This window comes from Dromiciops gliroides, chromosome 4 (genome assembly GCF_019393635.1).
Source record: "Dromiciops gliroides isolate mDroGli1 chromosome 4, mDroGli1.pri, whole genome shotgun sequence".
Classification (NCBI taxonomy): Eukaryota; Metazoa; Chordata; class Mammalia; order Microbiotheria; family Microbiotheriidae; genus Dromiciops; species Dromiciops gliroides.
In genome coordinates this window covers 464,271,194-464,297,805 of record NC_057864.1, presented here as the reverse complement: position 1 = coordinate 464,297,805, position 26,612 = coordinate 464,271,194, and the positions used below count along the sequence as shown (strand labels likewise).

At 45.6% G+C, this 26,612-nt stretch overlaps 1 protein-coding gene across 1 annotated transcript in view; it reads right to left on the bottom strand.

The window, feature by feature from the left end:
- CPD (carboxypeptidase D) overlaps positions 1-26,612 on the bottom strand; it is a 67,945-nt gene that overhangs the window by 9,351 nt on the left and 31,982 nt on the right. The window contains exons 3-17 of the mRNA XM_043963120.1: positions 25,821-25,963; positions 23,620-23,789; positions 22,031-22,368; positions 20,302-20,493; positions 17,366-17,533; positions 14,275-14,384; positions 12,186-12,288; positions 11,802-11,944; positions 9,678-9,847; positions 7,444-7,764; positions 5,914-6,109; positions 4,777-4,912; positions 2,981-3,112; positions 2,107-2,202; positions 846-910 (exon numbers count right to left, since the gene is read on the bottom strand). Coding sequence (XP_043819055.1) covers positions 846-910; positions 2,107-2,202; positions 2,981-3,112; positions 4,777-4,912; positions 5,914-6,109; positions 7,444-7,764; positions 9,678-9,847; positions 11,802-11,944; positions 12,186-12,288; positions 14,275-14,384; positions 17,366-17,533; positions 20,302-20,493; positions 22,031-22,368; positions 23,620-23,789; positions 25,821-25,963 — 2,483 coding nt within the window. The remainder of the gene's footprint in view (positions 1-845; positions 911-2,106; positions 2,203-2,980; positions 3,113-4,776; positions 4,913-5,913; positions 6,110-7,443; positions 7,765-9,677; positions 9,848-11,801; positions 11,945-12,185; positions 12,289-14,274; positions 14,385-17,365; positions 17,534-20,301; positions 20,494-22,030; positions 22,369-23,619; positions 23,790-25,820; positions 25,964-26,612) is intronic.

Below are 26,612 nucleotides of genomic sequence, written 5' to 3'. Positions count from 1 at the left end.
CAACCTGAGAACTCCGATGAAGGCAATGACCAACCATGATGCAAGGACTGATAAAGCCTGATACCCACATACTGACAACTGACAACTTGAAGGGCAGAATGGAGCATACAGTTTTGGACATGGCCAATGGGGGCATCTGCTTTGATGATGATGCTGCATATTTATTACAAACATTTTTTTCCTGTTTTTTTTTAATGGGAGGATAATAGGGAGAGAAAATGAATGTAAATTTTTTAAAAAGTAAAGCAGCAATAACAACATGGGTCTGGGCCTGAAACGTCTCCCACCTAGATTGGGATGTCAGAAAGAAAGGACACACATGTAGCACTATTTGTAATTGTAAAATGCCAGGAATGTGCCCAGGAACTGAGGGAATGGCCAAACACACAGGTATATGACTGTAACAGATGACTGCATCCTAAGAACAAACTGAGAGGCATTAGGAGAGAGGAAGTAGAGAGCCAGCCTCGGAGTCAGGGAATCTGCCTCTGACGTATGCTGGCTGTGGGGTCTCGTGCAAATCAATGACCTCTCAGTTCCTGAGACAGCTCCCTAAGGCTCTGAGGGGCACAACTGGTGCTGGCTTGAAGAAGAAGAGGGAGTTCTCTCACTAGGAGTCTTGTACACCATTGGAATCCCCAGTCTATACCTCAAGCCCTCCAGCCTGTTTGAACTATCCAGGTAGGGCAAAAGGGGGCACACTGTCTGTTGAGAAGTCAGTGTTTTGAGAATGTCATTGGTGAGAGAGAGACAGACAGTGACTGACAGAGATAGAAAGGGAGAGAAGGGAGGGAAGGAGGGAGGGAGGGAGGGAGGGAAGGAAGGAGGGAATGGAGAGAGAGTACCTTCATGCTGCCCATGTGCCCATGCCATTCTGCCCCGCGAATCACTCCTCCTGGAATGTTCTCATCTGTAAAAGCATCCAGAAATAGGAGGCCAGGGATGTACCAGGCCGGTCATGCCACTGAAGCCGTACCCACAGTGCTGGGGCACCCTGGTGTCACTGCCACTGGACTGATGCTAATGGTCAGTGAGGAGTAGGGGAAAGGGGACAAAATCCGGGACTGGAGGAGCTGGGTTCAACTCCTAGCGCTCCCATCTCCTACGTGTATGTGAGATACCTTGGGCACTTCACCTCCCTCTTTGGACCTGTTTGCTCATCTGGAAAATGAAGGGATTTGGATGCTTGAGGGCCCCTCCGGCTCTCGATACAGGATCCAGGGACCCAGCGTCCTTTTGGCAAAATAACCCCAGAGGTCCCTTCAGGACCTAATAATTCTACAGTCCCAGGGCCAGAACCATAATTGTCTATTTTGGCCTGTTAACATAAACCCTTAAATCAACAAATTCAGCTGAGATCAGGAATTATAGGGGTTCAGAGGTACGTCATTGATTCTGTCTTATGGGTATTGATTTTATTTGTTATACTTTAATTTTACTTATATTTACTTTGTATGTTGTATAAATTGAATATATATCAAATGCATTTACTATAATAAATGATATAAATGATAAATTTTATGTTTTATATAGACACATATCCTTATCTATTACTTATATTTTCACTAATTAACGCTCAGTGGTTTCTACCTACAAAAGGAAGCCGTTTAAAAACTTATGTACACTCTAAATTCTGGTATCCTGAGACCCCAGTTGTAGCTCTGCCACCCAGTGGCACGGGGTACAACCTAATGGTAGTTCCCAGGCAGCCTTGTATAATGAATAGAGGGCTGGACTGGTAATGATGGAGATTTGGGTTTGAATCCTGCTCTGGACGGTTCCTGGCTATGTGACCCTGGTCAAGTCACTTCACTCAGTTTCCTCATGTGTAAAATCAGGGGATTGTTATCGATAGTTTCTTAGGCCCCTTCCAGCTTTAAGCCTAACACCAGAGGGATGGGATGAGATGCTCTGCGAGGCCCTCACCAGCTCTCAAACTCTCCACGTTTATGAATCCTCAGATTGCATCTCCGGGCGGTCCCTTTGCCCTTTAGCTGAGGCCCAAATGTCCCCGTGGAGTAACTACCCATGTGGTTACAATTTATAATATTATAAACCATGCCCCCCCAAAGAGAGGGAGGGGCTACAACGCCAACGGATACATACCAGATTTATTGGGGCAACTCGGCTGTCCCATGTGCATGGACGGGTGATTATTGGCATAGAGAGATGCCAAATGCCTCAGAGTCTCTTTGTTTTCCACTGTAAAAGTAAAAGTTCCCAAGTCAGTGGAGGGGTGCACAGGGAGATGGCTTCCAATTTCCAACTTGCATTGCTGGATAAGAAATTAACTTACTTCTCTATCTGACATCAGACATGGGAGTAGTTCCCTATACTAATGAAATCATGAGTTTCAGGGGGAAAAAATAGAGATAGCACTAATTCATATGATTGCCTCTTCTCCCTTCTATCCCTCTAGGAATAACTGGATTTTTTTTTTTGAGGCAGTTGGGGTTAAGTGACTTGCCCAAGGTCACACAGCTAAGTAAGTGTCAAGTGTCTGAGGCCGGATTTGAACTCAGGTCCTCCTGACTCCAGGGCCGGTGCTCTATCCACTGCACCACCTAGCTGCCCCGGAATAACTGGATTTTAAAAGAGGTTGTTTATTAATCCAATGTAATTTCTAGTTAGTAGATACTTGGGCATTGTGAAGAAGATCCTGTGGGACAGAGGGACCTCCTGCCTGGATGTCAGGTCTTCGGCTGGATCTCAGAAGCCACTCTGCCCCCTGCCAAAACCCTCTGGCCTCTTCAAATCTAAGCCCCAAAGTGTTCTTCTAGCTCCTATCGATTGTCGGGCCCCTCCATTCCCTGGCAGTCAGTGAGCAGAGGCTGGAAGACCACTTGTCAGGAATTTTGTACAAGGTGAGTCTTGTTCAGGTGCCAGTGAGACTAGACTGAACTATGAGGCCCCTTCCCACTCCCTCCCACTCCCTCCCACTCCCAAGGAGATCAAGTACAAAGAGTGAAGGCACAGAGACCTGTCTGCACGGGCTTGTCATAGGGGTAGGTGACCAGCACAGAGCCCCCGTCTAGCGCCACAGACAGACTGAAGTCCTGCTTCTGGATCAAGTTTTCAATGATGGCTTTGGTCTCAGGCTGGGAAGCATTGCCTGAAAGGAAAAGGGTCAAGGGTGAGCTGCCAAACTCTGCATTGATGGACAGTTATTCATTCACTCAACTAGCACTTATTAAGCACTGACTGTCTGCCGGCACCATGCTAGGCACTGCAAACATACATATGAAAATGAAGACAGAACCCACCCGCAGGGAGCCGACATTCTATCAGGGAAAACAACAAATACAGAAAACAAACAACATAAACACAAAGTAATGGGGGGCGCACTAGAAAGTGGAGGAAGCAGGAAAGGTCTTATGTAGAAAGTGAGGTTGGAGTTAAGCCTCTGGGGGATTAAGAGGAGGTGGTGAGGAGGGAGGATAATCTGTGCAAAGGTGGGAGATGATCCAGGTAACCCAGAAGGATGAGGAGGGTATTTTGGCAGGAACATAAAAGAGTATATGGAAAAGCCTGGAAAGGTGGGCTGGTGACTGAGGGTGGCAGCCCATGTCGATAATGTCTGTTTTGTTTTTGGGGTTTTTTTTGGTTTTTTTTTTTAGTGAGGCAATTGGGGTTAAGTGACTTTCCCAGGGTCACACAGCTAGTAAGTGTTTAGTGTCTGAGGCCGGATTTGAACTCAGGTACTCCTGACTTCAGGGCTGGTGCTTTATCCACTGCGCCACCTAGCTGCCCCAATAATGTCTGTTAATGGGTGGACTGACTGAGTGGTGGAGCTCTGAGCTGCAGAAGGGCTAATACCAGGTGGACATCTTAAGGGCAGCACCAATGAGGTGAGCCCTGGGAGCAGGGGCACAGGATGGTGCAGGTGGTGAATGAGGCAAGTCAAAGCATCCATGTCCATCAGCAGTGGGAAGGAAGAAGGGAGGGAGGAAAGGAAGGAAGGAATGAAGGTGGGAGAAAAGGGAGGGAAGAAAGGAAGGAGGGAATGAAGGAGGGAGGAGAGGGAAGGAAGAAGGGAAAGAGGGAATGAAGGAGGGAGGAGAGGGAAGGAAGAAGGGAAAGAGGGAATGAAGGAGGGAGGAGAGGCAGGAAGGAAAGGAAGGAAGGAATGAAGAAGGGAGGGGAAGAGAGAAAAGGAGGGCTGAAGGGAAGGGAGGAAAGAAAAGGAGAAAGGGAGGAGAGGAGAGGAAACGTAGGTAGGAGGGAAGGAGGAAAAATGAGGTATTTTTGGACATGGCCAAACTGGGCACTGGATTTACTTCATTGCACATGGGAGACTTTGGTTTTCTTGTTTTCTCACTGGGGGACTAGGGGAGGTAGGAGGAAGAGAGGGCAGGTCATCATTAGAAAAAATAATAATTTTTAAAATGGTGTCAGAAGACCTGGGTTCAAATTCTGACTGCCTCTATGTCCTCAGGCTGGGTTTCAGCTTCCTTTGAATGTTAAAGTGAGGCGGCTGGACTAGAATGACCTTGAAGGTCCCTCCCATCTCTGAATGACATCTTAGGGACCTCTCAAAGCCTCAGTTTCCTCACTGTAAAGTGAGAACAATTCTGCAGTCCCTACCCCAGAAGGCACCTTTACAGTGCCTGGCGAGCACTCTGGCCAAACAGCTCAGGGCTTACATCCTAACTATCTTCCCAAGAAGACAAGAGTTGGGGAAAGACTGGCTGAGCCCCACCCCCCAGAAGCTCAGCCTTGCCCTGCAGTCTAATGGAGGAGAGGGCAGAACTAGGGCTTTCCCTGAGCGCCTCTTACTCGTAAAGTCCGTGTCCAGGTCTTTGCCACGAGCGTTGGCGCGCCCCGTCTTGGAGGTGCAGTCCTTCTCTTGGGCTCTCTCCCGTCCATCTGGATTTAGAGAAGGCACAATCACAATTCTAGTCCTGTCAATCAACTAAAACAGAAACAGACACCAGCGAGGCGATTAGTTTTCCTTGTGGCGGGCACACACATACTGCCCCCATCCCGTCCTCCCCACAGAAAGGGCCGATCTAGGTCAGACCAAAGACAGCCTGGGGTGTAATTTCTTCTGGTTCTGTTGCTTAACTAATGGAGGAGGTGTGGTGCAGTGGGAAGAGCCCAAGGCCTTGGGTTCGAAACCTGCCTCTGTTGCTAACTGCCCGTGGGACCTTGCACAAATCACCGAATCTCCCTGAGCCTCAGTTTTCTCATCTGTAAAATAAGGTGGAGCCCAGATGCCCTCCCCAGCTCGAAGTCTATGGTGGTTATTCTGCATAAGTGTATATGTGTGGGGAGGGTCTCTTTTTACTTTTGTCTTCAGAGCCTCTGAAGTTAGCACAGCGCCTAGCAGAGAGGAGGCCCTCTACCATCTATTCTCAGAGCATCTTTCACACATATGCTGGTCTTATCACCTCTAAGCTGGAGGACGAGTTTGAAAGATGGGGCTACACTAGATGTCCCAAAAGGCTCAGTGAGGTTTTCAAGCATCAAAGCTTGGGTGATTAAAGCCGTTAAAGCTTAAAATCACACTAAGAATCTACAACATTTAAAATTTATTAAATATCATAGTTCATCTATATTAAATTTATAAGTTTATAAAATTTTCCCATAAATTGATACTATTACATTTATAAAACATATTTAAAATACTAGGTGGGTCTATTTTCTAAGACTAAAATTATCACACTGAACATTTACATGACATGAGATCACTGGGGTCAGTGGCTTGGGTCTCAAAGGCCAATCCCTCATTTTACAGATGGGTAAACTAAGGCCCAAAACAGTTAAGTGACTTGGGATCCTAGTTCTAGAACTGGAAGGAACCCCAGAGACCACTTGGCTCAACCCCTTCCTTTTTACTGAGGCCCCGAGAAGCTGAAACGACCTGCCCCTCACCCGGCCCCACAGGGAAAGTAAACAGAGCCCACATCTTACTTTGGTTACGACAGGGTTCCTCTTGTAGTTCAAGCAGAGGAATTCCGCCAGGGCCAGGAGCAGCTCTGTTCCCACAGGGGCATTCCCATGGATTCCGGCCACAAAGCGAATCTTGGGCTCCTCAGGCTCAGACATGTTAGGCTTGTTGGAGATTTCCAGGGACCAGATCTGACGGAACTCAGCACTCTGACCCAAACTTTCAAAAGCCAGAAGGAAAAAAATATCATCAATCATCGCATATGACTTTGACTGAATTGCTTCCAACAAAAGGCAAATGGAAAAGACCTCGGCATGCACTTGGAATCATATTACGTGAGCAGACTCCCCGACCCTCACCTCCCCAAGTAAAGGCACACCATGCTAGGAAGAAGCGGTCTGCCTGGTTTGGCATTTAGCCAAATAGAATGGAAGCTCCTGCACACAAGGATGGTTTTGTTTTTGTCTTGTTCTCTCCAGCACCATTCATAGTGCCAGGACTTCGCAGGTATGGGGAACTCTCTCTAGCAGTGCAGACTGTTAAGGGCTAAAATTCTAGCTAAACTGTCTAAAATATCTAATGAGTGGTCGCCAATAAATTATAAGCTTTAGCAAGAGTTAGACTTTTAAGCATTTATTAAGGAGAATAAGAATTTGGTAAAGAGAGAGAAAGGCCTAGATTCCTATTAAAGGGAGAGCACATTTCTAGCTCCACTCTCCACCTGAGTCCAGAGGAAAGAGAGCGCAAGACTGAGCGCCAGTCTCTTCCTTCCTCCTCCCACTAGCCCGCGTCACTTCCTGACACTAAAGAAAAGACTCCTGGTCTTGCCCTCAAAGACCTTCGCTTCATGGGCAGAACTCTTCTACAGTAAGTCTCCAGCAGGTGGCGTCATTCCAATCGTTACAAGACCTACTCCCTGCCTGCTGAGACGCTGAGACACAACAACCTGCCCAGGTCACACCAGCTGGTATTTACCAGCTCTGAGGTCAGGCTGCTATCTACCATACCAGCAGCTCCTCAACTACAACGTCTCAGGACTTCACTATATTCTCTCCCGCCTCCCTTTGTAAATTTATTCTTAACATTTCTTTATTTTTGTTTTGAGTTTCTAATTCTCTCCATCCCTCTGGTTTCTCCTTCACACACTGAGAAGGTGAGCAATGCCTCTTTACGTTCTTAAAAACTGTGAAGGGTTATATCTATTGGTACTTATCACATTAGCTATGAAAACATCCTAGTGTTATTATTATTTGGAAAATCGTCATGAGCTTCACGGACCCTCAAAAGGCTCTTGGCACTCCCTGGGGTCCCTGGACCATCCTCTAAGAACCACTGGGCTATATCGTGCTCCTCACTACTGGTATTACTCTTTCCATAGTATAGATGAAGAAACTGAGGTTCAGAGTGGGGAAAAGATCTGCTCACAAGGCCCGCCCTCTCTCTCTCTCTCTCTCTCTCCTGGCACACAGTAGGTACTTAATAAGTGCTCAGGTAGCTGAAAGAACCACCCCCTCCCCCAAGGATTGAAAAGTCAATTGCGAGGAGTCCCTCACTTGGTGAGATTGGTGATGTGGGGGTAATTCATGACGAGCCCCCGCAGGAACTCGGACAGGTCCTTGTAGGAGTGGTAGCGGTACAGGGCCAGATTGGGTGAGGAGCTGAGCATGAGGCGCTCCAGGCCGTTCTCTGCCGAGAGGTCTTTGATTAAGGTCTCAAACTCCTTGGTGGTCGGGTCGCTTGTGCCTCCATCCGCCATGATCTCCTTCATCTTCTTGGACTTGTTCCTGGAATCTGACGAGGATCGCACAAGGGTGAAATTGACCTGGACTGCCTGTTCATCCTTCACGGTCACATTCTTTGTGACAGGGTTGTACCTATGACCAACGGTGAAAAGAGGGTTTTAAAGGGGGAAGGCGAATGAGATAAGGCAGTTGCCCTGTCTTTTGTCTGGCGGCCATCCACATTTCCTAATGTACACCTGCTCTCCAGCCAGAGATGAGACTGGATCGATGGCTTTACTGGGGGGAAGGGAACTTCCTCCCTCTACCAATGCAGGTCAGCACCTTCTCAATGGACTTAAGGAGAGCACTGAGAGGGGAGGCCATCACATAGACAAGACTAGTCCGAGGTGAAATTCGAACCCAGGTCCTCCTGGCTTTGAGGCCAGCTTTCTACCCACTGTTAGCTTGCTGGATACCACATTAAACATTAATCCAAATAACTAAACTTTCTTTAGCAATATCCCATTTAATGTTGATTCATCTCAATAATACATCTTTTAGGGGGGCAGCTAAGTGGTGTAGTACATAAAGCACTGGCCCTGGATTCAGGAGGACCTGAGTTCAAATTTGACCTCATACACTTGACACTAGCTGTGTGACCCTGGGCAAGTCACTTAACCCTCTTTGCCCCGCCCCCCCCCCAATACATCTTTCAGGCCACCTCTCAACGCCCCCTTGCTTATTTGTGTTCTTTGCCCATAAATAGCAGAGACTGGTACAGGAAACACTAGAAGATAGTCAAGAGGCTTCTGTGTCTAAGGGACAGGGAAAGACGATAGGGAAGAAAGGAAATGAAACTGAGCGGGTATAATTCTCATCTGCTAATACGCTACACTGAGTCACAGAGCAGAGAGGGCGCACTTCCCTCCCTTCTTTGCCAGGGTGGGGGTCCATGGGTGTGCAGCACTGCACATGACAAGCTGGCTAGTTTTATGAGCTTTTTCTTTTAACGCCTTGTTACAAGGGCTGCCGTCGGAGGGCAGCAGTCAGAAACGGAGGAGAAATGAAAACAAAAGGTATCAATGGCCACTGAAATGTTAGAAACCAAACCAAGGGTAAGGTAGGGTCCCAAAAAAGGGCAGCATCCACAGGGAGAACAGTCAGCTGGAAGAACCCTTCAAGCACTGTTGAAGGTACTGTGCAAATGTGTGAAAAGTGAATGGCAAAAATGGATAAATAAATAATGAGCATGTTAAAAAAATTAACTTTTAAATAAAGGAAAAAACAATAAAAGTGCTGCACTCCCTTCGCCACTAGAGGGGAGTCAAGGCCACAGGACAGCCACCTCCTTCCCTGGACTCTCCCAGAAGGTTCTGCAGCGCCCCCTCCATCCTGACCCATCCCTGTACCTCATGCCTGGACTGCACTCCCTCCTCTTTTCCTGCCTCTTAGACTGCCCAGCTTCTTTCAACACTCGGCTCAAACGCTCCCTTCTACAGGATCCCCTTGCCCCCACCTACTAGGGCCCTTCTCTCCCTGTTACCTTTTATTTACCGGGTATATATTTTGCATATACAGGATGTCCCAAAGTCTTAAGGAAGTTTTAAGCTATTAAAGTTTAATAAAGCTGGAAATACAAAGGGAAAACTCAAACAGCCCCTGCCCTAAAGGGGCTTACATTCTAATATGATAGACAGCACATATGTACAGGGCACACACACATATATAGATAGCATATGTGTGTGTATAAACACATATTCATATAGGGTATCCCCCAGGACACTGCATTATGAATACACACACATATACACACACATCTCTCTCTCTCTCTACATATATATATATATATATATATACACACACACACACACACACACACACACACATGTATGCACATATGTGCTGTCTGTACTGTTAGAAGGTAAGGCCCTTGAGGACTCCTTTGTATTCCCAGAGCTCAACATAGGGCCTAGAACACAGTAGGGATTTTATAAATTCTTGTCAATCAACTCATACCCCACGCCCCACCCCCATGCCATTTCCCCAGTATCCAGCCACTCACTCACCCTCGGGCTGAAGCTGTGATTTTGTAAGTTCCAGGAACCAAGAGCCGCCAGTAATCCCCATTTTTGTAGGAAGTGATGGGATGGTTGATGTCGGCCACGCTGATGGTAGCATTTAAGATGCCTCGGCCGTCTGTGGCATCCAGCACAAATCCCCTGACGCCTCGATGGACCTGGACAAAGCCCAGCAGTTAGAATCCGCACTCCCTGCACAACTGTGTGCCCTTGGAGGAGGCTTGAGCCAACAATGACGGGGCTTTCCAGGATTCTCAGAGAAGCTGAAGTCTAGTCACCTTTGACAAAACTCTTCTGTCATTCATTACACTGAATACCACATACACTCTTTCTCTTTCTTATCTTGACCCCATATGTATTTTCACCATGTACTTTCTGAAATCATTAAGAAATTTTCTGCTTCAAATCCCTTTTGAGCAGGGATAGGGTGAAAGAAGATAGATAGATAATAGAATAAATATCATGGGGAAGGGAATAGAATGCAGGGAAACAGTTAACAATAGTAATTGTGAAAAAGAGAAAAGGGAAAAAAATTGTACAAAAAATAATTATAGCAACTCTTTGTGGTGGCTGAGAGTTGGAGATCGCGGGAATGTCCATCAACTGGGGAATGACTGAAGAAGCTGTGGTATATGATTGTAATGGAATATTATTGTGCTATAAGAAATGACAAGCAGGATGATTTCAGAAAAACCTGGAAAGACTCCTATGAACTGATGTATAGTGAAGTGAGGAGAACCCGGAGGACATTGTACACAGTGACAGCAGTATTGTTCTGTGAGCAACTGTGAATGACTTGACTACTCTCAGCACTGCAATGATCCAAGACAATCCCAGAGGGCTGATGATAAAGCAGACTATCCACTTCCAGAGAAGGAACTGATATTGACTGAACACAGACTAAAAAAAAAAAGAGTACTTGAGGATTGTACATATATAACCTATATCAGATTGGTTGCTATCTTGTGGAGGGGGGAGCAAAGGGAAGGAGGGAGAAAAATTTGGAACTCTAAATCTTATGAAAATGAATGTTGAAAACTATCCTTACATGTAACTGGAAGAAATAAAATAAATGTTTGTTGCAAAAAAGAAATCTTCTGTTTCTTTTTCCTTCCAAATCTTTCTCTCCGCTGCATTTGGGCGGGGGGCGGGGGGGGGGCATTCTCAAGCCTCTCAAGTAAAGTTTTTGATTGAGGTTGAATTACTTGCTCTTGTTGCTCTGACTCCTTCTCATGCCTTAACCTTTGGGCTTCTGTTTTCAAAGTTAAGTTTAAAGGAATCTAGAATCTGATGCAATTTTGTTTTCCTGATTCCATCCTGTGGAGTCCCTTTCTGTTGCTGTTGCCTCTAAGTGGGCAAAAGGGTATTTCGGTTTTCTACCAAGGACCTGGATGTCACTGTCCTTTCCCAGGGCTTTTCCTTGGACCCTTTCTCCAGGGCATTCTGCTGGGGTGGTCACTAGTGGGGGTCCAGGACAACACCATCTTTCCTCCTGTGGTTCTTACCGTGGCATATACTGTTGGGTGTTTATACTCTTTGTCAACTACTGAGGGGACAATACGTTTGCCATAAGGGCTATTACAAAAACCAGCTTTATTTGAATCGTCATTGTCATCCTGAACTTTTAAAACAGAGCCTTCCATAGGGCAGCTAGGTGGTACAGTGGATAGAGCACCGGCCCTGGAGTCAGGAGGACCTGAGTTCAAATCTGGCCTCAGACACTTGACACTTACTAGCTGTGTGACCTTGGGCAAGTCACTTAACCCCAATTGCCTCACTAAAAAAAAAAAAGAAAAGAAAAGAAAAAAGAAAAACAGAGCCTTCCATCACATGGTCCGATGGAAGAAGGCAAGTTGAACAGAAGCTCCCTGAGGGCAGGGAATGTTTTGTTTCTGTCTTTGTGCACCCAGAGTCTGGCACAGTGCCTTAGATACAGACGGTGCTTAATAAATATGTTCTGAATTAAACTGAAACCAAAGAAAACTATTTGGTCAATGAGAGAGGAAGTTATAAGTTAGGCTCATTTTGGTAATAAGGAAGGAACCCTCCGTAAAACACCTAAAAATGACGTTCACTGGGGAAATGTCAGCCTTCAGGCTCTTAAGTACACACCTGCTTCATGAACTGGATCAGAGACCTGCGATTCTGCTCCCAATACTTGGGCAAATCCTTCTCGTACGGGTATTTTATACAACTTAATTCGATCGTCACTTCAAAGCAGTTTGTGTTCAGATAGTTCCAGTCTTGCATCCCGCCTGAGGAAGAGAGTCAGAAACATTAGAACCAGCTACCCTGAAGAAGGTACATGACTGACCCTCCATCCCAGCAGCTCCAGGGCATCCTTCATGCGGGGGACACAGACCTTCCATGTAAACTCTCAGGATGAATTCAATTCTGTAAATCAGGGATGAGATGGTGCACCTGAAGTGCTTTGCAAACTGCAAAAAGCTATTGCTGAAAATGATGAATTATGGAGATTATTCGGGAGGTCTGTACCTGGGACACTGTACCAGTTTGCTCCGTTGGTTATCCCGTGGGAGAAATGCTCATCAGGATACATGTCCCTGCAGGAGCTGCCCTGATACATCTCAGAGTTTTCCTGGAAGAAATAAAAAACATTTGATGAGCAAACTCGTGACCTGTGGAAAGGAGCTCTTGGCTTGGCATTGCTCCTAAATGACCCAGAGGCAGCAGACCACGGGTTGGGGGGAGGGGAAGCACTGAATTGAGGGGCAGATTTCATGGGTTCCACCCTGGTGCTGCCCCTTCTGACCTGTATGACCTCAGAAGTCAGACCCCCCTCTGAGCCTCATCTATGAAATGAAGGGCTCAGCCTGGGGGCCTCTGAGGCCCAGAATTATGACCCTGTGACTTTTGAAACAGGACACAAGTTTCCAAAAATTGGGGATTAAATCCTATAGCATCTAATGGATTTAATCAAAGGAGAAAAAGAGAACCTATACTATGCATCAGCAATAGTATTCAGTATTGTTTTAGACCACTCAAAATAACAAGACAGTATAAAATACCTGAGCATCTACCAGCCAAAACAGACGTGGAAAACTAAACATAAAGCACTTTTTATACAAACTCAGATCCAAATAATTGAAGTAATATTTATTGTTCATGGGTAGGTAAAGCCAATATAATTTTTATTTTATTTTATTTTTTTGGTGAGGCAATTGGGGTTAAGTGACTTGCCCAGGGTCACACAGCTAGTAAGTGTCAAGCATCTGAGGCCGGATTTGAACTCAGATCCTCCTGAATCCAGGGCTGGTGCTCTATCCACTGCGCCACCTAGCTGCCCCCAATATAATTTTTTAAATGACAATTTTACCTAACTAGTCTATTTATGCAGTCATTCATCCCAATCAAATTACTAAAAAAATTATTTTACTGAGTTAGAAAAAATGACAACAAAATTCATTTTGTGTAATTTAAGATTCTAAATGTGGGTTCTAATCTGTTCCCCCAGTTTTGGGGGGAAACTGGCTAAAATCATTGATAAAACAAGTTTAGGTTTTTAAGGGTTTATTGAAAGATAGAAAGAGAAAGATTGAGAACAGAATTCCAACAGCCTGGCATTCCTATCTTTCCTCAAATTTCCTGTGAAGTCCTCTGTCGCCACCACCACCATCAAGTCAGGAACCCAAAAGAGACAGAGCTCTCCGCGCAGGCCCTCTTTCCTCCTTCCTGTCTCCTCCCAGAAAGTAGTAGGCTCCTCAAGTTGATTGGCTGGTAGCCTTGATAGACAGTACCCATGAGCAAACGTCACTTCCTGATGCCAAGGAAAAGCCATATGGCCTTGCCCTCTGAGGCATTCTCCTCATGGTGGAGCTTTCCTATAGTAAGTCTCCAGTAGGTGGCATCATTCCAATCATTACAATTTAGAAGAACAAAAGATCAGGAACTTCAAAGAAATCAGGAAAAAAAGATATAAAGGAAGTAGATTCAACAGTATCAGACCATAAACTATGTTATAAGGCGAGAGCTTTGTTGGAGTATAAAATGCATAATTTCTATTATTTTAAACTAAAAATTTCCTGCATAAATAAAACCTATGCAGCCAAGAGTAGAAGAAATGCAGAAAATCATATACGGTCTCTCAGACAGGATGTGATTGGGGTGGAATATTCCTGTGATGTGGGAAATGATGAGCTGGTTGGTCTAGAAAAATCTGGGAAGACTTGGATTTATGAAGGAAGATGCTTTCCATCTTCAGAGAAGCAAATGACAGGTAGAAATAAGCACAATATGGTTTTACATTTTTGTATGCATACACACACACACATTATAGCCTTCTTGAGGGCAGGGGAAAAATAAAGTAAAAAGCACAAAGCAGAGAACAAAAGAAAACCAACAAGGAAGCACAGAAAAGCTGGGCAGCTTTGAAAACGAGGCAGATTGTTTACTAAGTAGGTTTTTCTGGAATGGAGATTTATTGTTTTATATTGAATCCTCCCTTATGTTCTACTGGGTACATGGCAAAGGTTTTTTTTTTTCCTTTTCTCATTTTAAAATAAATTTTTTAAATTCACCAAAAAAAAAAATCTATAGCATCTGTTCTCTTTCAATGGAAGCCTACCTTGGAGTAAGAAAGGGCCAGATGTTGGAACACAGCATCATCTGGAGATTTGCTGTAGGAGGTAACTCCTTGCTCATCATCATCATACGGGTAGTTCACAACCAAAGAACCTACGGGGAACACCAGAAAATGAATGGACTCGAGCTGAGGCATGACTGACTGTCCCCCACCCACCAGAGGCCATCCCATAGCCATGGTGCCACCGTTCCTGAGGAAGGTCATTCCGGGAAGTCAGAGGCACGGACAACCAGCAGCAGCACTCCCAGAGTTGTTGGATTTGATACGGTCAAGGTCACGAACACGCACCATGAGCCAGACCACACAGTAAAGACAACCTGGAGCAAAGCTCCAGCCGGTGCTACCACAGTGCCCGGCACATGGGGCACTTAATAAATGCTAGATGGAGTCAGCAAAAGGATAAGAGTGCGAGGCTCTCACAGACCACAAAAACTCAGAGGGGGAAGGGCCACCAAACCCTACTGGAAGGAGGGTGGGAGTATCCTCAAGACCAAGGAAAAGTCCACGGCCCCCTAACACGGGACCCTAAGGAAGGCTCACTCCCTCTCCATGCTTCCTGGAAGGGCCTGTCCATCTCGAACCCCTGCTCCCAGCTCTCCCCCTGGGCAGGACAGAACTTCCCTTCACGGGCACGGCTCTCCCCTCAATGAGAGGCCTCCTGTCTAGACTCCAAGCTCAGGACAGGGGCTGTCTCTCCTTGAGAACATCAGGGCTGCAGCCCACTGCCTGGCACCCAGTTGTGTTTATTCACTTGTACATGGAGAGTATCTTAAAAACAATCCTGGAAACAGCATCTCCATGATGAGAGCACTGGGATTTCTCCCTCACTGGCTGCCCAAGACTCTCATGAGCTGCAGCAATTCTTGGGACCTCAACAACTTCAGCTCCACAAAATGTGCTTGCATGTTTCAAAGTTCCCTGGGGCCTAATAGGTCAGATCTTCTCCCAACCTGTGTCTTCTCTCTAGACAGTTAATGCCCTGCCTTCTACTGACCAACTTATTTTGAAAGCCTTCCTCCTCCTCCTCCTCCTCCTCCTCCTCTTCTCATACTATTTCCTATCTGGGGGACCTGGGACTCCTTAGATTTAAGGATAAGCTTAGAAGAATAAAGCTGCTTAATAATAATAATATACCAATAATATACAACACATAGTAATATAATATTTACTGACATATAATACTAATATAATTATGATATGACAATACTGCTTAATAAGCTTAAGAATACTACTTAATGGGGCAGCTAGGTGGCGCAGTGGATAAAGCACCGACCCTGGATTCAGGAGGACCTGAGTTCAAATCCGGCCTCAGACACTTGACACTTACTAGCTGTGTGACCCTAGGCAAGTCATTTAACTCCCACTGCCCCACCAAAAAAAAAAAGAGAATACTACTTAATAATATAACCTATACTAGCAATACTGTTTAATAAGATAATATGCGCTACTATAATGATAATACTATTTAATAATAATAAGCTTAGGAATGCTACTTAATAATAATATAACATACTAATAATACTGTTTAATAACAATATATACTAAAACACTGATAATAATACTGCTTAATAAGCTTAAGAATACTGCTTAATATATACTAATATAATAATGATACTGCTTAATAATATAACATACACTGATATTATAATATATGCTAATATAATAATACTGCTTAATAATAATAATAATATGCCATCAATCTTCAACACCCACACCTTTCATTTTTGTGACTTCAAGCATTTGTGTGATTTTATTAGTAACACCCTCTTCACTTTCATCTGCCACTATGTGCAGTAGGGATAAAAATGAAAGACATGATGCCCCCCAGTTTGTGGAGCGGCCTAGGGTAACTAGGATTTGAATCCAGCTCCCATGACTCTAAATCTGGGGATCTTTTCACCTTGTTCAATCGAGCAGGGGAGGAGAGAGGCAAGAAATAAGGGTACGGTGATGTCAACGCTGCCATGATTAAAACAGAGGCCCTGCCCTAGTGGAATGTACAATTGAGTGGAGGAGCAGATGGGGGACTAATCAGGAAAATGTCAGGAGGACAAGAGGGTTACAATCAAATCTGTACAAAAGCCCTGGGTTCAAATCCCATCTCGGAGGCAGGTTACCTGCCTGACTCTGGGCAAGGAGCTTCCCCTCTGGGGGCCTGTAAAATGTGGCAGTTGGACTGGATGGCCTCCAAGGTGCCTGTCGGGTCTATACCTAGAGGCCTTCTCTGCCATCTTGCCAGCAGCCCTGTCACCCCCAGATACCCCCGCCCTAAGGCCAGATCCTCTGAGTGGTCAGTCCCTTGGACATCTGACGAGGGCCCCAGTCATGCTCCTCCATTCCCCACAGCCAGCCTCCTTTCTTTCCCTGTACCCCATTTCCCTATCAGAATGTGAACGCCCTGGAGGCAGGACTGTGTTTCCTTGCATTTGTAACTCTGGCACTTCATGGATAGTTCAATTCTTCATCAAATATTGACTTGGCCCCTCTTATGGCCAAAATCCTGCTGGATGCTACGGCGTATGCTAAGGTGAATAACAGCGTTCACAGACTGATGAGCTAGTGGCAGCAATGAGACACATGGCACAGGACGCTGGAAAGAGCCCTGGCTCTGGAGTGAGAGATCTGGATTCAAATCCCACCTCAGATGCTTACTACCAATCTGACCTTGAGCCAGCCACTTCATCTTGCTGCGCCTCAGTTTCCTTATCTGTCAAACAATGGGGTTGGACTAGATATCCAGTCAGAGTTCCCACCAACTCCAAAGCTATAAGTCTAATTTGGCCGGGGGGGGGGGGGGTAGGGGGGCACAGAGACACAAATATGTGACACGCCCCCCAATACAATAAATACACAAAGGATTTAGATGAAAGAAATGACAACACTACAGCCTCAACTCATCTAAAAGAAAGGAAAACACAGGCACTGTCTTGTCTGCCACGATGGCAGCAATATCTGGATACTCCAAATGTGAGAAAAGGAAAAAATAAAAGGCCTGGATGGAGATGAGGCAAAGCCAGAAGCTCACAGGGCCTTTCCAGCATCACGCCCCTTCCAGCCAGCTGACTGTGCATACCTCCATGCAGGTTAGCAGACAGCACAAACGGGTAGGTCTTCAGCCAGCTCATGACGGCCGTGGTCTCAGGCTGCACTGGGTCCGTGATCTGGAAGAACTGGTCTGGGAAATTCCGGTTCAGATCGAAGTTGTTGCTATTGTTTCGGCCAACCACGCCAGTGGAGTCTCCTAGGGGGCAACAACAAAGCCAGAGTTGGGACAGGAGCTTGTGACCAACTTAAAACACACAGTGCTCCCTCTGAGAAGGCAAAAGGGAAGTTAGACCAAATCTGGCTTCACTGAATGAGCAGGAAGAGAAAGATTTTTTCCCTTTTCTTTTTTTTTTTTAGTGAGGCAATTGGGGTTAAGTGACTTGCCCAGGGTCACACAGCTAGTAAGTGTCAAGTGCTTTTCTTTTTTTTAAACATCACCAGGTTTACCACTACCCTCTGCATTGGATGGATGTCTCACTCATATTTCCCCATAAATACTCATTGGGGATCTTCCCAAAGCAAAGGGGGCCTTTGTCTGGTTTCTTTCAGCATCTGGTGGTACTTGATAGACTCAAGAGTGAGGCAGATGCAGGTGGTATGGTACACAGACACTTCCTCCCTGTGTGACCCTGGGTAAGTCACTTAACCCAGGCTGAAGCTTGGTTGAAAACTCAAAAGTTTAACCTTGTGGGAAATTGAGCTACTCCCTCTCAACTGAAAGGGAGTCACTTTCAGTCTTCTCATTTGTAAAAGGGGGATAATAATGGCACCTAACCTCAAATGGTTATTGTGAAGATGGAATGAATGAGATAATATATGTATAATACATGGCGAATCTTACTGTGCTTTATAAATATCAGCCATTATAGCTGTAATAATTTACTTATTTATGTTCTTTCCTATTCTCCCTTCCTGACCAGCCTAGCTACCCCTTTTCCTGGCTGCCCCCATTTGTCCTTGATAATAACTCTTATACATGAATTCTCATGCTCAAGTCGACTCCTTCCCCCAGGACCAGCTGCAGCCCACCTCCACTTACCATTTATCTTGCTTTGGGATTTTATTTTCATTCTGAGATCATGGTGCCCCCCATGTCTGTCAGCCAGACTGGTAGAATACTGATGTCAGTATTCTCCATTAAAAAAAGTTTCCATTTTCCATTAAAAAAACAAGTCTTAGGGGCAGCTAGGTGGCGCAATGGATAGAACACCGGCCCTGGAGTCAGGAGTACCTGAGTTCAAATCCGGCCTCAGACACATAACACTTACTAGCTGTGTGACCCTGGGCAAGTCACTTAACCCCAATTGCCTCACTAAAAAAACAAACAAACAAACAAAAAACAAGTCTTTTTTTAATAAGGGATGACCTGGGTAAGGAAATGGGTAACTGAAATGTGCATAAAAACAAAACATGCTAGCAAAAAAATTTTTTAATCCCCATGTAATTAATTTCCCAAATGTGATCTAGCCAGACCCTCACTGACTCCTCCGTTCTCCCCTGCCCACCTGCTATCCTCAATTCCTTCCTCCTCCTCACTGTCCATCTGTAGCACCAGATACCTACTAATGAACTCATTTAATGGGTCTGAGCAATACATGTTTGGGTATTCATTTTACTTTTCTAGAGTAGATAATGATCACATCAGATATTTGTTGAGAGCTTTATGGATTACAAAAGCACTTTTAGGCAGATTATCTCACCTGATCCTTATCATGACTTTATGAGGCATATACTAGAATTACCCAGTTCCCCATCTGAGAGATAAGGAACCTAAAGTCAGGTCTCTACAGTGATTCCATCTGAAGTCTCTCCTGATTAGACTGATCAAAGATTTACAGCTGAAAGGGAACTAAGCAATCATCTGGCCGACCCCCTCCCCCATTTTACAGATGAGGGAACTGGGAGGGGGCAAAGGGATGTGCCTGAGGACACTGAGGATGAGGCCAAGGTGGGCTTTACACCCAGGTCCACAGACTTGGAACCTAGCTCTCGTTCCTTGGCATCATTGGGGACCCCTGGACGAATCACTTTTGCACTTCTGGGGATTTCCCTGAGGAGGCTTTGCAGTATACAAACAAGTCACTGCCATCCACAGACAGGGGCATCAGGAGAATGCTACAGGGAACTTTCCAAGACTGGGGAAGTCAGCCTCTAAGGTCCCTTCCAGCACTAAATCTGTGATCCAACAGCCTCGTCTCCTTGGCTCACACTTTAAAGGGCAAAGAAATCCAGTTATGCAGGTTATAATAAACTATTGCTTAATTAGAAATAATCCAAACAGACCACCACAGCCACACAGTCACTGGCTTGAGATGACATCTCATCATTCGCGTGGTCATTGGGGACAAACCGTTCTCAACCTACACACTGTAAGACAAGCCTGGCAAGAAGGGCAGTCAGAGCAAGCCCATCCCCCAAAGAGAGCAAAGAAAGAGGAAAAGGACGCCTGTGCAAACAAACATATTTATAGCGGCTCTTTTCTGTGGCAGCAAAGAACCGGGAACTAAAGAGGCACCTGTCAATCGGGGAATGGCAGAATCAATTATGGAAATACGTGTGATAGAATATCATTGCGTCATAAGAAATGATGAAAGGGACGGCCTCAGAGAAATCTGGGGAAAAAATATATGTAACATAGTGTGTGTGTGTGTGTGTGTGTGTGTGTGTGTGTGTGTGTGTATAGCAGGAAAGTTGAGCAGGTTCAAAAGTCTTTGGGAGAAACACGTCCTCCAAGGACACCTTTAAACAAGCATCAGCAGAGTAGAAAAGCCCATCTGGATGCAACTGGAAGATGAACCACCCATTAGGCAGGTGAGAAAAGTCTATTCCCCTGAAGCATAGGGTCAATAGCCATTTGAAAGGATGAAACAGGCAGGAACACAAGGGATGAAAGGGGGTATCCAACCAGTGTACACACACACACACACACACACACACACACACACACACACACACACCCATTACCTTCCAGAGACTTCTCATAGCCGTCAGGGTTCATGGAGGGCATCAGGTGGATTCTGGTGTTCCGGATAAGCTCAGTCACCTCAGGGTCCGTCCCAAAGTTCTTGCAAAGGAATTCTATGAGGTTCAGCAGCAGCTCCCTGCCCACAACTTCATTCCCGTGCATATTCCCAATGTATTTAAATTCTGGCTCACCTGGAGACCAAAAGTGCAATATTAGCACATGAATTGGTTTTTACTAGCTCTTGCAAATTAAAGAGTTGGGGCAGCTAGGTGGCACAGTAGATAAAGCACTGGCCCTGGATTCAAGAGGACCTGAGTTCAGATCCAGCCTTAGACACTTGACACTTACTAGCTGTATGACCTTGGGCAAGTCACTTAACCCTCATTGCCCAACCAAAAAAAAAACTTTAAAAAAAAAGTGCAGTGTTGAGAGAATTAAAGAATTGTCCAATGCTCCTAGTCATCTTAAATGTTAAAAAAAATTAACACTGTCATTCTCCAAAATTTTATTAAGCAGGTAGTGATAGGGTGAGGGACAAAGTAATAATTTCACACAAGGCGATTCTATGATTTTTATTCTTTACCAAGAAAAAGAAATACTCATCTCCCCATAAAACAGTCTTGCCGTGGTAAGCAGCCTCACCACACATTCCACATGGAACAACAAAACTCATCTTTGGTCATAAAAATCTAATTTCACCCTAGGGAGATGTAGCATATTAAATTATACTCCAGTGAGCATTAAGGGCGTTTTCTTCTCCCCAGTCAGAAGAAAGCCTGCATCCCTTCTCTCTGCCCCAGTAATGTGGGTGCATGCACGCGTGTGTGTATACATAAAATAGCATAGCTAGAGACACTGTACATAGACACAGATATAACATAGGTATTTATAGACAGCAGCCATGTGATGGAGCAGAGAGAAAGTAGCCACTTTTTTGGCTGGAGGGAAGCCACTCAATAACACACATTGCCTATTTGATGTGCTCCATCTCCAGTGTGCGCGCAGAACATAAGTGAGCCCCCATAAGCAATGACCGGAGACATGCAGCATATGGACGATAACATATGCATCATATGTATGATATATACAAAATTAGCGATACCGACATGGTGAAATATGGAGACACATACAGAGATGTCAACAAATAAAGACAAATAAAGCAGGGAGAGGGACGGAGGTGAACAGAGATGGATACATAGATACAGAAAAGCAGAGACAGACAAGCAGATACACAAAGACTTTGGGGGGTGGTGGCAGTCCTATACTTGCACTGTGAATGGGGCTCCTAGGAAAGACTCCCTCTAACAATGGAGGTCAGCACTTTCCCTGTGACTCGTCCAGGGTCACAAAGCCAGGATACATCAGCAGGGGGACCTGAAACTTAGCCTTCTTAAAGTCTGAGGCTGACACTCCTCGCTCAGCCCCACTGTCTCCCATGTGGTATACAGACTACCAGGAGATCTTTATGGACCAGTCAAAGCAATACTCAGCAGCTACTGGGGAGGGGGGTCCTTTTCAAAGACTGAGTAGCACAGTGGAAATAGCTATGCCTGTGGAAGCCAAAGAAGCTGGGTTCAAATCCTGCCTCTGGCACTTACCACATGTGTGATCTTGAGTGGTCATTAACTTCTGTGGGCCTCAGTTTCCTTATCTGTAAAATGAGGGTGTTGGGCTGGACAGCCCCTTCCAGCTTCTCAGACCCATGATTTCCAAAGCCAAGCCTCTTACCTGGTTCATGGACACCTGGATTATCTGATATCTCCATCACATAAAGCTCCCTCGACTCGACAGATTTCCCCAACGAATACAGGCGGGTGATGTTGGGGTACTCGTTGGCAAACCTCCTCAAGAAAATCTCCATGTCAGGGAAATGGTGGTGGTGAAAGTCCTGGGGCTGGATCGGCTGGTGGGAGGCAGGAGCCTCGGGGGCGTCTGGAGTCGGGGCTACACTGGGCACTGGTGTCTGTGGCTCCTCAGAGAGGATCACCGTGGGCTGGAGCAGGAAGTTCAGCTCCGTGGCCGAGCCTTCCTGAACCACTATGTTACTGACTGTCATCGGCATGTACCTGGGAGATATGAGAATAAGGATGATGGAACCTCTGTGATCGGGTGACACGATCTTGCTTCTGGTGCATTCAAATTTGTTTTTGATTTTTTAAAAATATCCTGAGAACCACATTTCAATCTAATCATCTTCCTTGGCGATCCTATGTATTAGGCCTGGAGTCAGGAAGACCTGAATTCAAATCCAGCCTCAGACAAGAGCTATCTGCCTCAGTTTCCTCAATTGTAAAATGGGAATAATTACAGCATCTACCTCCCAGGTTTGTTGTGAGGATCAAATGAGATAATCCAGGTAAAGCGGTGAGCACAGTGCCTGGCACATAGTAAGTGTTTTCTTCCCTGTCTTTCTTTCTCTTTCCTCCTTCCCCATTTCTTTCTCTCCCTCCAATCCCTCCCTTCCCCCTTCCTTCCTTCTTTTTTCCCTAAACCGTGTGTTCAGGATGACCAGACAAGTGACCAAGACTGGGCAGGTTTCAGGTTTCTGCCAATCCTTTGTGGTCCCTTCATCATACTGTCAGCCCCACTACTGTTACCAAGGGAGAAGGAGGCTCGAGATGAAACTGAGGATTTTTAAGAAAATCCTGACCAAAGGAAGCTTCCAGAAGCATTTCCAGCCAAGGGGGAGATTTTTCATTTCACATAAGAGAAAGCAGATGGCAGCTCTGCCAAGCAGCCTGCCGCCCAGCACCCTCCACACTCCGCAGGCTGCCACCACCGCTGAAGTGATGACTCCGGCTGGCTGTCGCTATTTTTAAGCGTTTCAAACCCATCCTTTCTCACAAGTCTGCCACTAAAATTCCATTACATCCAACCAGCATTTTCAAAAGGGCCAACAATGGACCAAACCCTGTGCTGGGTCTTGGAGGGCAACAGGGACAGCCGAGGTCAGTCAACACAAAACAGATACTGTCCAAAGCAAATAGCAATTCATTTCAGGGGAGGAGGGAGTACTTCCAACGGCGGGGGGGGGCCCCGGGGATTAGGAAAGATCTCACCTAGGAGACACCTGAATCATGTCCTGAAGGAAGCTAGGGATGCTATTCTAGCTGGCCCTTCTATTAAGAAAAGATGTGGGCAGGAATTCCTCACTCACAAGGTGGGGGGGGGGGGCAGAATAATCCTACACTGAGGCATGAGAAGGCCAGACACAGCCAACACAGGGCACATTTTCCAGGCATCTGGTGGTCAAGGCACAGAAGAGGAAGCCCAACAATTTACGGGGATTTTTTTGGCTCAGAGCTAGGCTGTCTTACCCAATGGAGACCGCCGTGATGTTGTAAGTCCCACGGACGAGCAGTCTGTAGAATTCACCACCTTTGCTGCTCGTGATGTTGTGGCTGATGCCAGCCACTGAGATGGTTGCGTTTTCCAAGCCAGAGCCCGATGTGGAATCTTTTACAAACCCTCTAACTCCAATGTGAACCTGAGAGAACACAAGAACAAGGACGCTGAACCTCCCCTGATCACCAGGCTGCTACCGAGGCTGTGTGTGTATGGTGCAGGGTGAAAAGAGGCCTGGATGCTGCATCATGAGTTCAAATCCTGACTCTGCCACATCGGGGGTTCCTCATCTGAAAAATGAAAGGGCTGGACTAGAGAACTTCTAAGGTCCTTTCTGGCTCCAAATCTACAAGGGCCTCCCTTCCTTCCTTCCTTCCTTCCAGGAGGGAGGCAATAGAGGTCAAATGACTTACCCAGGGTCACACAGCTAGTGTCTGAAGGCTATGAATTTCTAAAATGAGTCATGGTCTCCTTAAAAATCTATTCAATACCTGCATTTCAAATAAAATGTAAATACATATACATGCACATTTCAGATTCTTTAAATTTAAATTAAATTCTTCTGCCTTCAATCTTCTGTGTCAGAAAGACATCTGGCACAGTGGACAATCTCCTCCTAGATGTCAGGAAGAGTGGGGTTCAAAATCTATCCTGTGACCCAAGCTATGGACTAGAAGCAAGTGACTTAAATCTCTTCATCCCAGTTTTCTCCTCATCCTCCCACCCCACAATAAGCTCTTTAAGAGTCAAGACCGTTTCGTTTTCTGTCCCCAGTACAGTGCCTGACACAGAGAGCCCTTAATCAATGCCTACTGCATCAAATTGGAAGACAAGACTACAGGTCTATCTGCTTTTCTGAAATCCCTTTTTCCACCAATAACATCTAAAATGGTGGACTTTCTATAAGACACAAGCTGAAAATGCTATAAGTAACCCTAATCCAAAGACCCTAGGTGGTGCAATAGATAACGTACCAGGTCTAGAGTCAGGAAGACCTGAGTTCAAACATGGCCTCAGATACTTCCTAGCTGTGTGACCCTGGACAAGTAACTGAACCTTCTTTGCCTCAGTTTCCTCATCTGTAAAATGAGGGAGTGGGACGAAATGGTCTCTGAGGGTTCCATTCAGTTCTCAATGAGGGATCCAACATTTAGGATATTTGTATATAACTCCTTTCCCCCTCCTTTTCTCCTCCTCTTCCTTTTGCAGTCTTTGTTATAGGAGATGGCTCTCAAGATAAGAAAGGAGAGGAGGAATATATTTGGAAATGAAAATTATATTAATACAAAAGATGGTCACAAATACAAATTCATTACGTTGCTACCCATTCCACCACGAGGGACCAAGTCCTTCAATTGAGGTAAGAACAAAAAAGTGACAACAGGACTTAGGGTCAGACCTGCCATTTACAAGAAAACTACCTCCTGGCCAGAAAATGAGGAAGACAAATGGGACAAATCCATTAACTTTTAAAGTGCTTGGAAAGAAGCATGGGAAACAGTCTGGGAAATAAATAATGAAAAAAGAAAAACAAGAGACATTCTGTTCTTATGGGCCTTACGGCTTTAGTATCACCAAAGGTCAGTTAAAAGTTTGCTGAATAAACACTGCTGGGAACTCTATGCCAAAGCTTCTTCAACTGTGGGTGGCAACCCCATATGGAGTCATGTAACAATGTGGGGGTGGTGAAAAACGTGGCAACAGTAAAAGGTTCTGTGTACCTATTTTATATACCTATATACTCAGGGTTGCATAAAAATTTCTCAGGTGAAAAGGGGTTGCGAGTGGAACAAGCTTAAGAAGCCCTGCTCTGTGCTAGGTGTACTGTATCTCTTGTACCATGACCATGCTACTAAGTGGAAGAGCTTTCCCAAGCTGCGTAAGCCAAGCCACACGTCGGCACGCCCTCTCCTGACTGCGGGCATTTTCTCTGTGCCCCATGCCTGGAGTGCTCCCCCTCCTCATCAGGGGGGAGGGGTTCCCCCCACCCACCCCCCACACTGGAGGTCTGCAAGCAAATGTTAGAGTGGGAATTCTTGTTCAGTTGGAAATCAGCCATCAAGAGCTTTAAGCGAGACGGGAGGAAGTACCTGATAAAGATGTCTGTGTGTATTTATATACTGAGGATAAATCTGTTTCCATAAGGAGACCAGAAGGTGAAAGGGCATTTTACCTTTTCAATAAATGTGATCAGAGATTCCCGATTGTTCTCCCACTCCTGACGAAGCTGAGACGCGGGTGGGTACTTGCAACAGGACAGCTCCAAAGTGATCTCCAAACAATTGGACCACATGTAGTTGTAATCCTGCATGCCACCTGTGGAATGAGAGCAGGGAGGGTCACTGGAAGGAGAAAGGAATTCTTCACTCTACCAGATACCTCTGTTGGCCCGTGTCCTCTGACTGACCAGATGTGGCAAGGTGTGCTTCCTCCAGCCCCCCCCCCCTTTCTGGAGCAAGGGGTGTGAAGGGAGGTAGACATGCCCACAGACCAAGTCTCCTACAAAACCTGGCCCTCAGTCTTGGGGAACAAGCTTTTGTTCTTCCATGATGGACTGACTCACTCCCTCTCTCTCTCATTCTCATTTGCAGCTGTTCCCAACCTTCTTAAAACCTCCCTGTCTACCAGCTGATAACTTCCCCCCTACTTGACTGAGACAATAACGGCCTAGGCTTCCTCTGTCTTCTCCCATGCTCCATACGTCATGACCCTGCTACATTCTCACCTGACTGCTTCTCCTTTCCTGGAGAAAGAAGTCATCCTTCTTTTTTTAAAATAGATTTTATTTATATCTTTTGTTTTTAGATAACCTAGATTTCCCCTGTGTGCCTTCTCCTCCCCTTCCAAGAGTCATCCCTTAAAGTAAATTTTTAAAAAGAAAAAATAATCAACAAAGCATATCAATACGGTGAAAAAAGTTAGAAAAAACAAAAGAAAAAAGTTGGCATTATATGCAGTCTTCCAT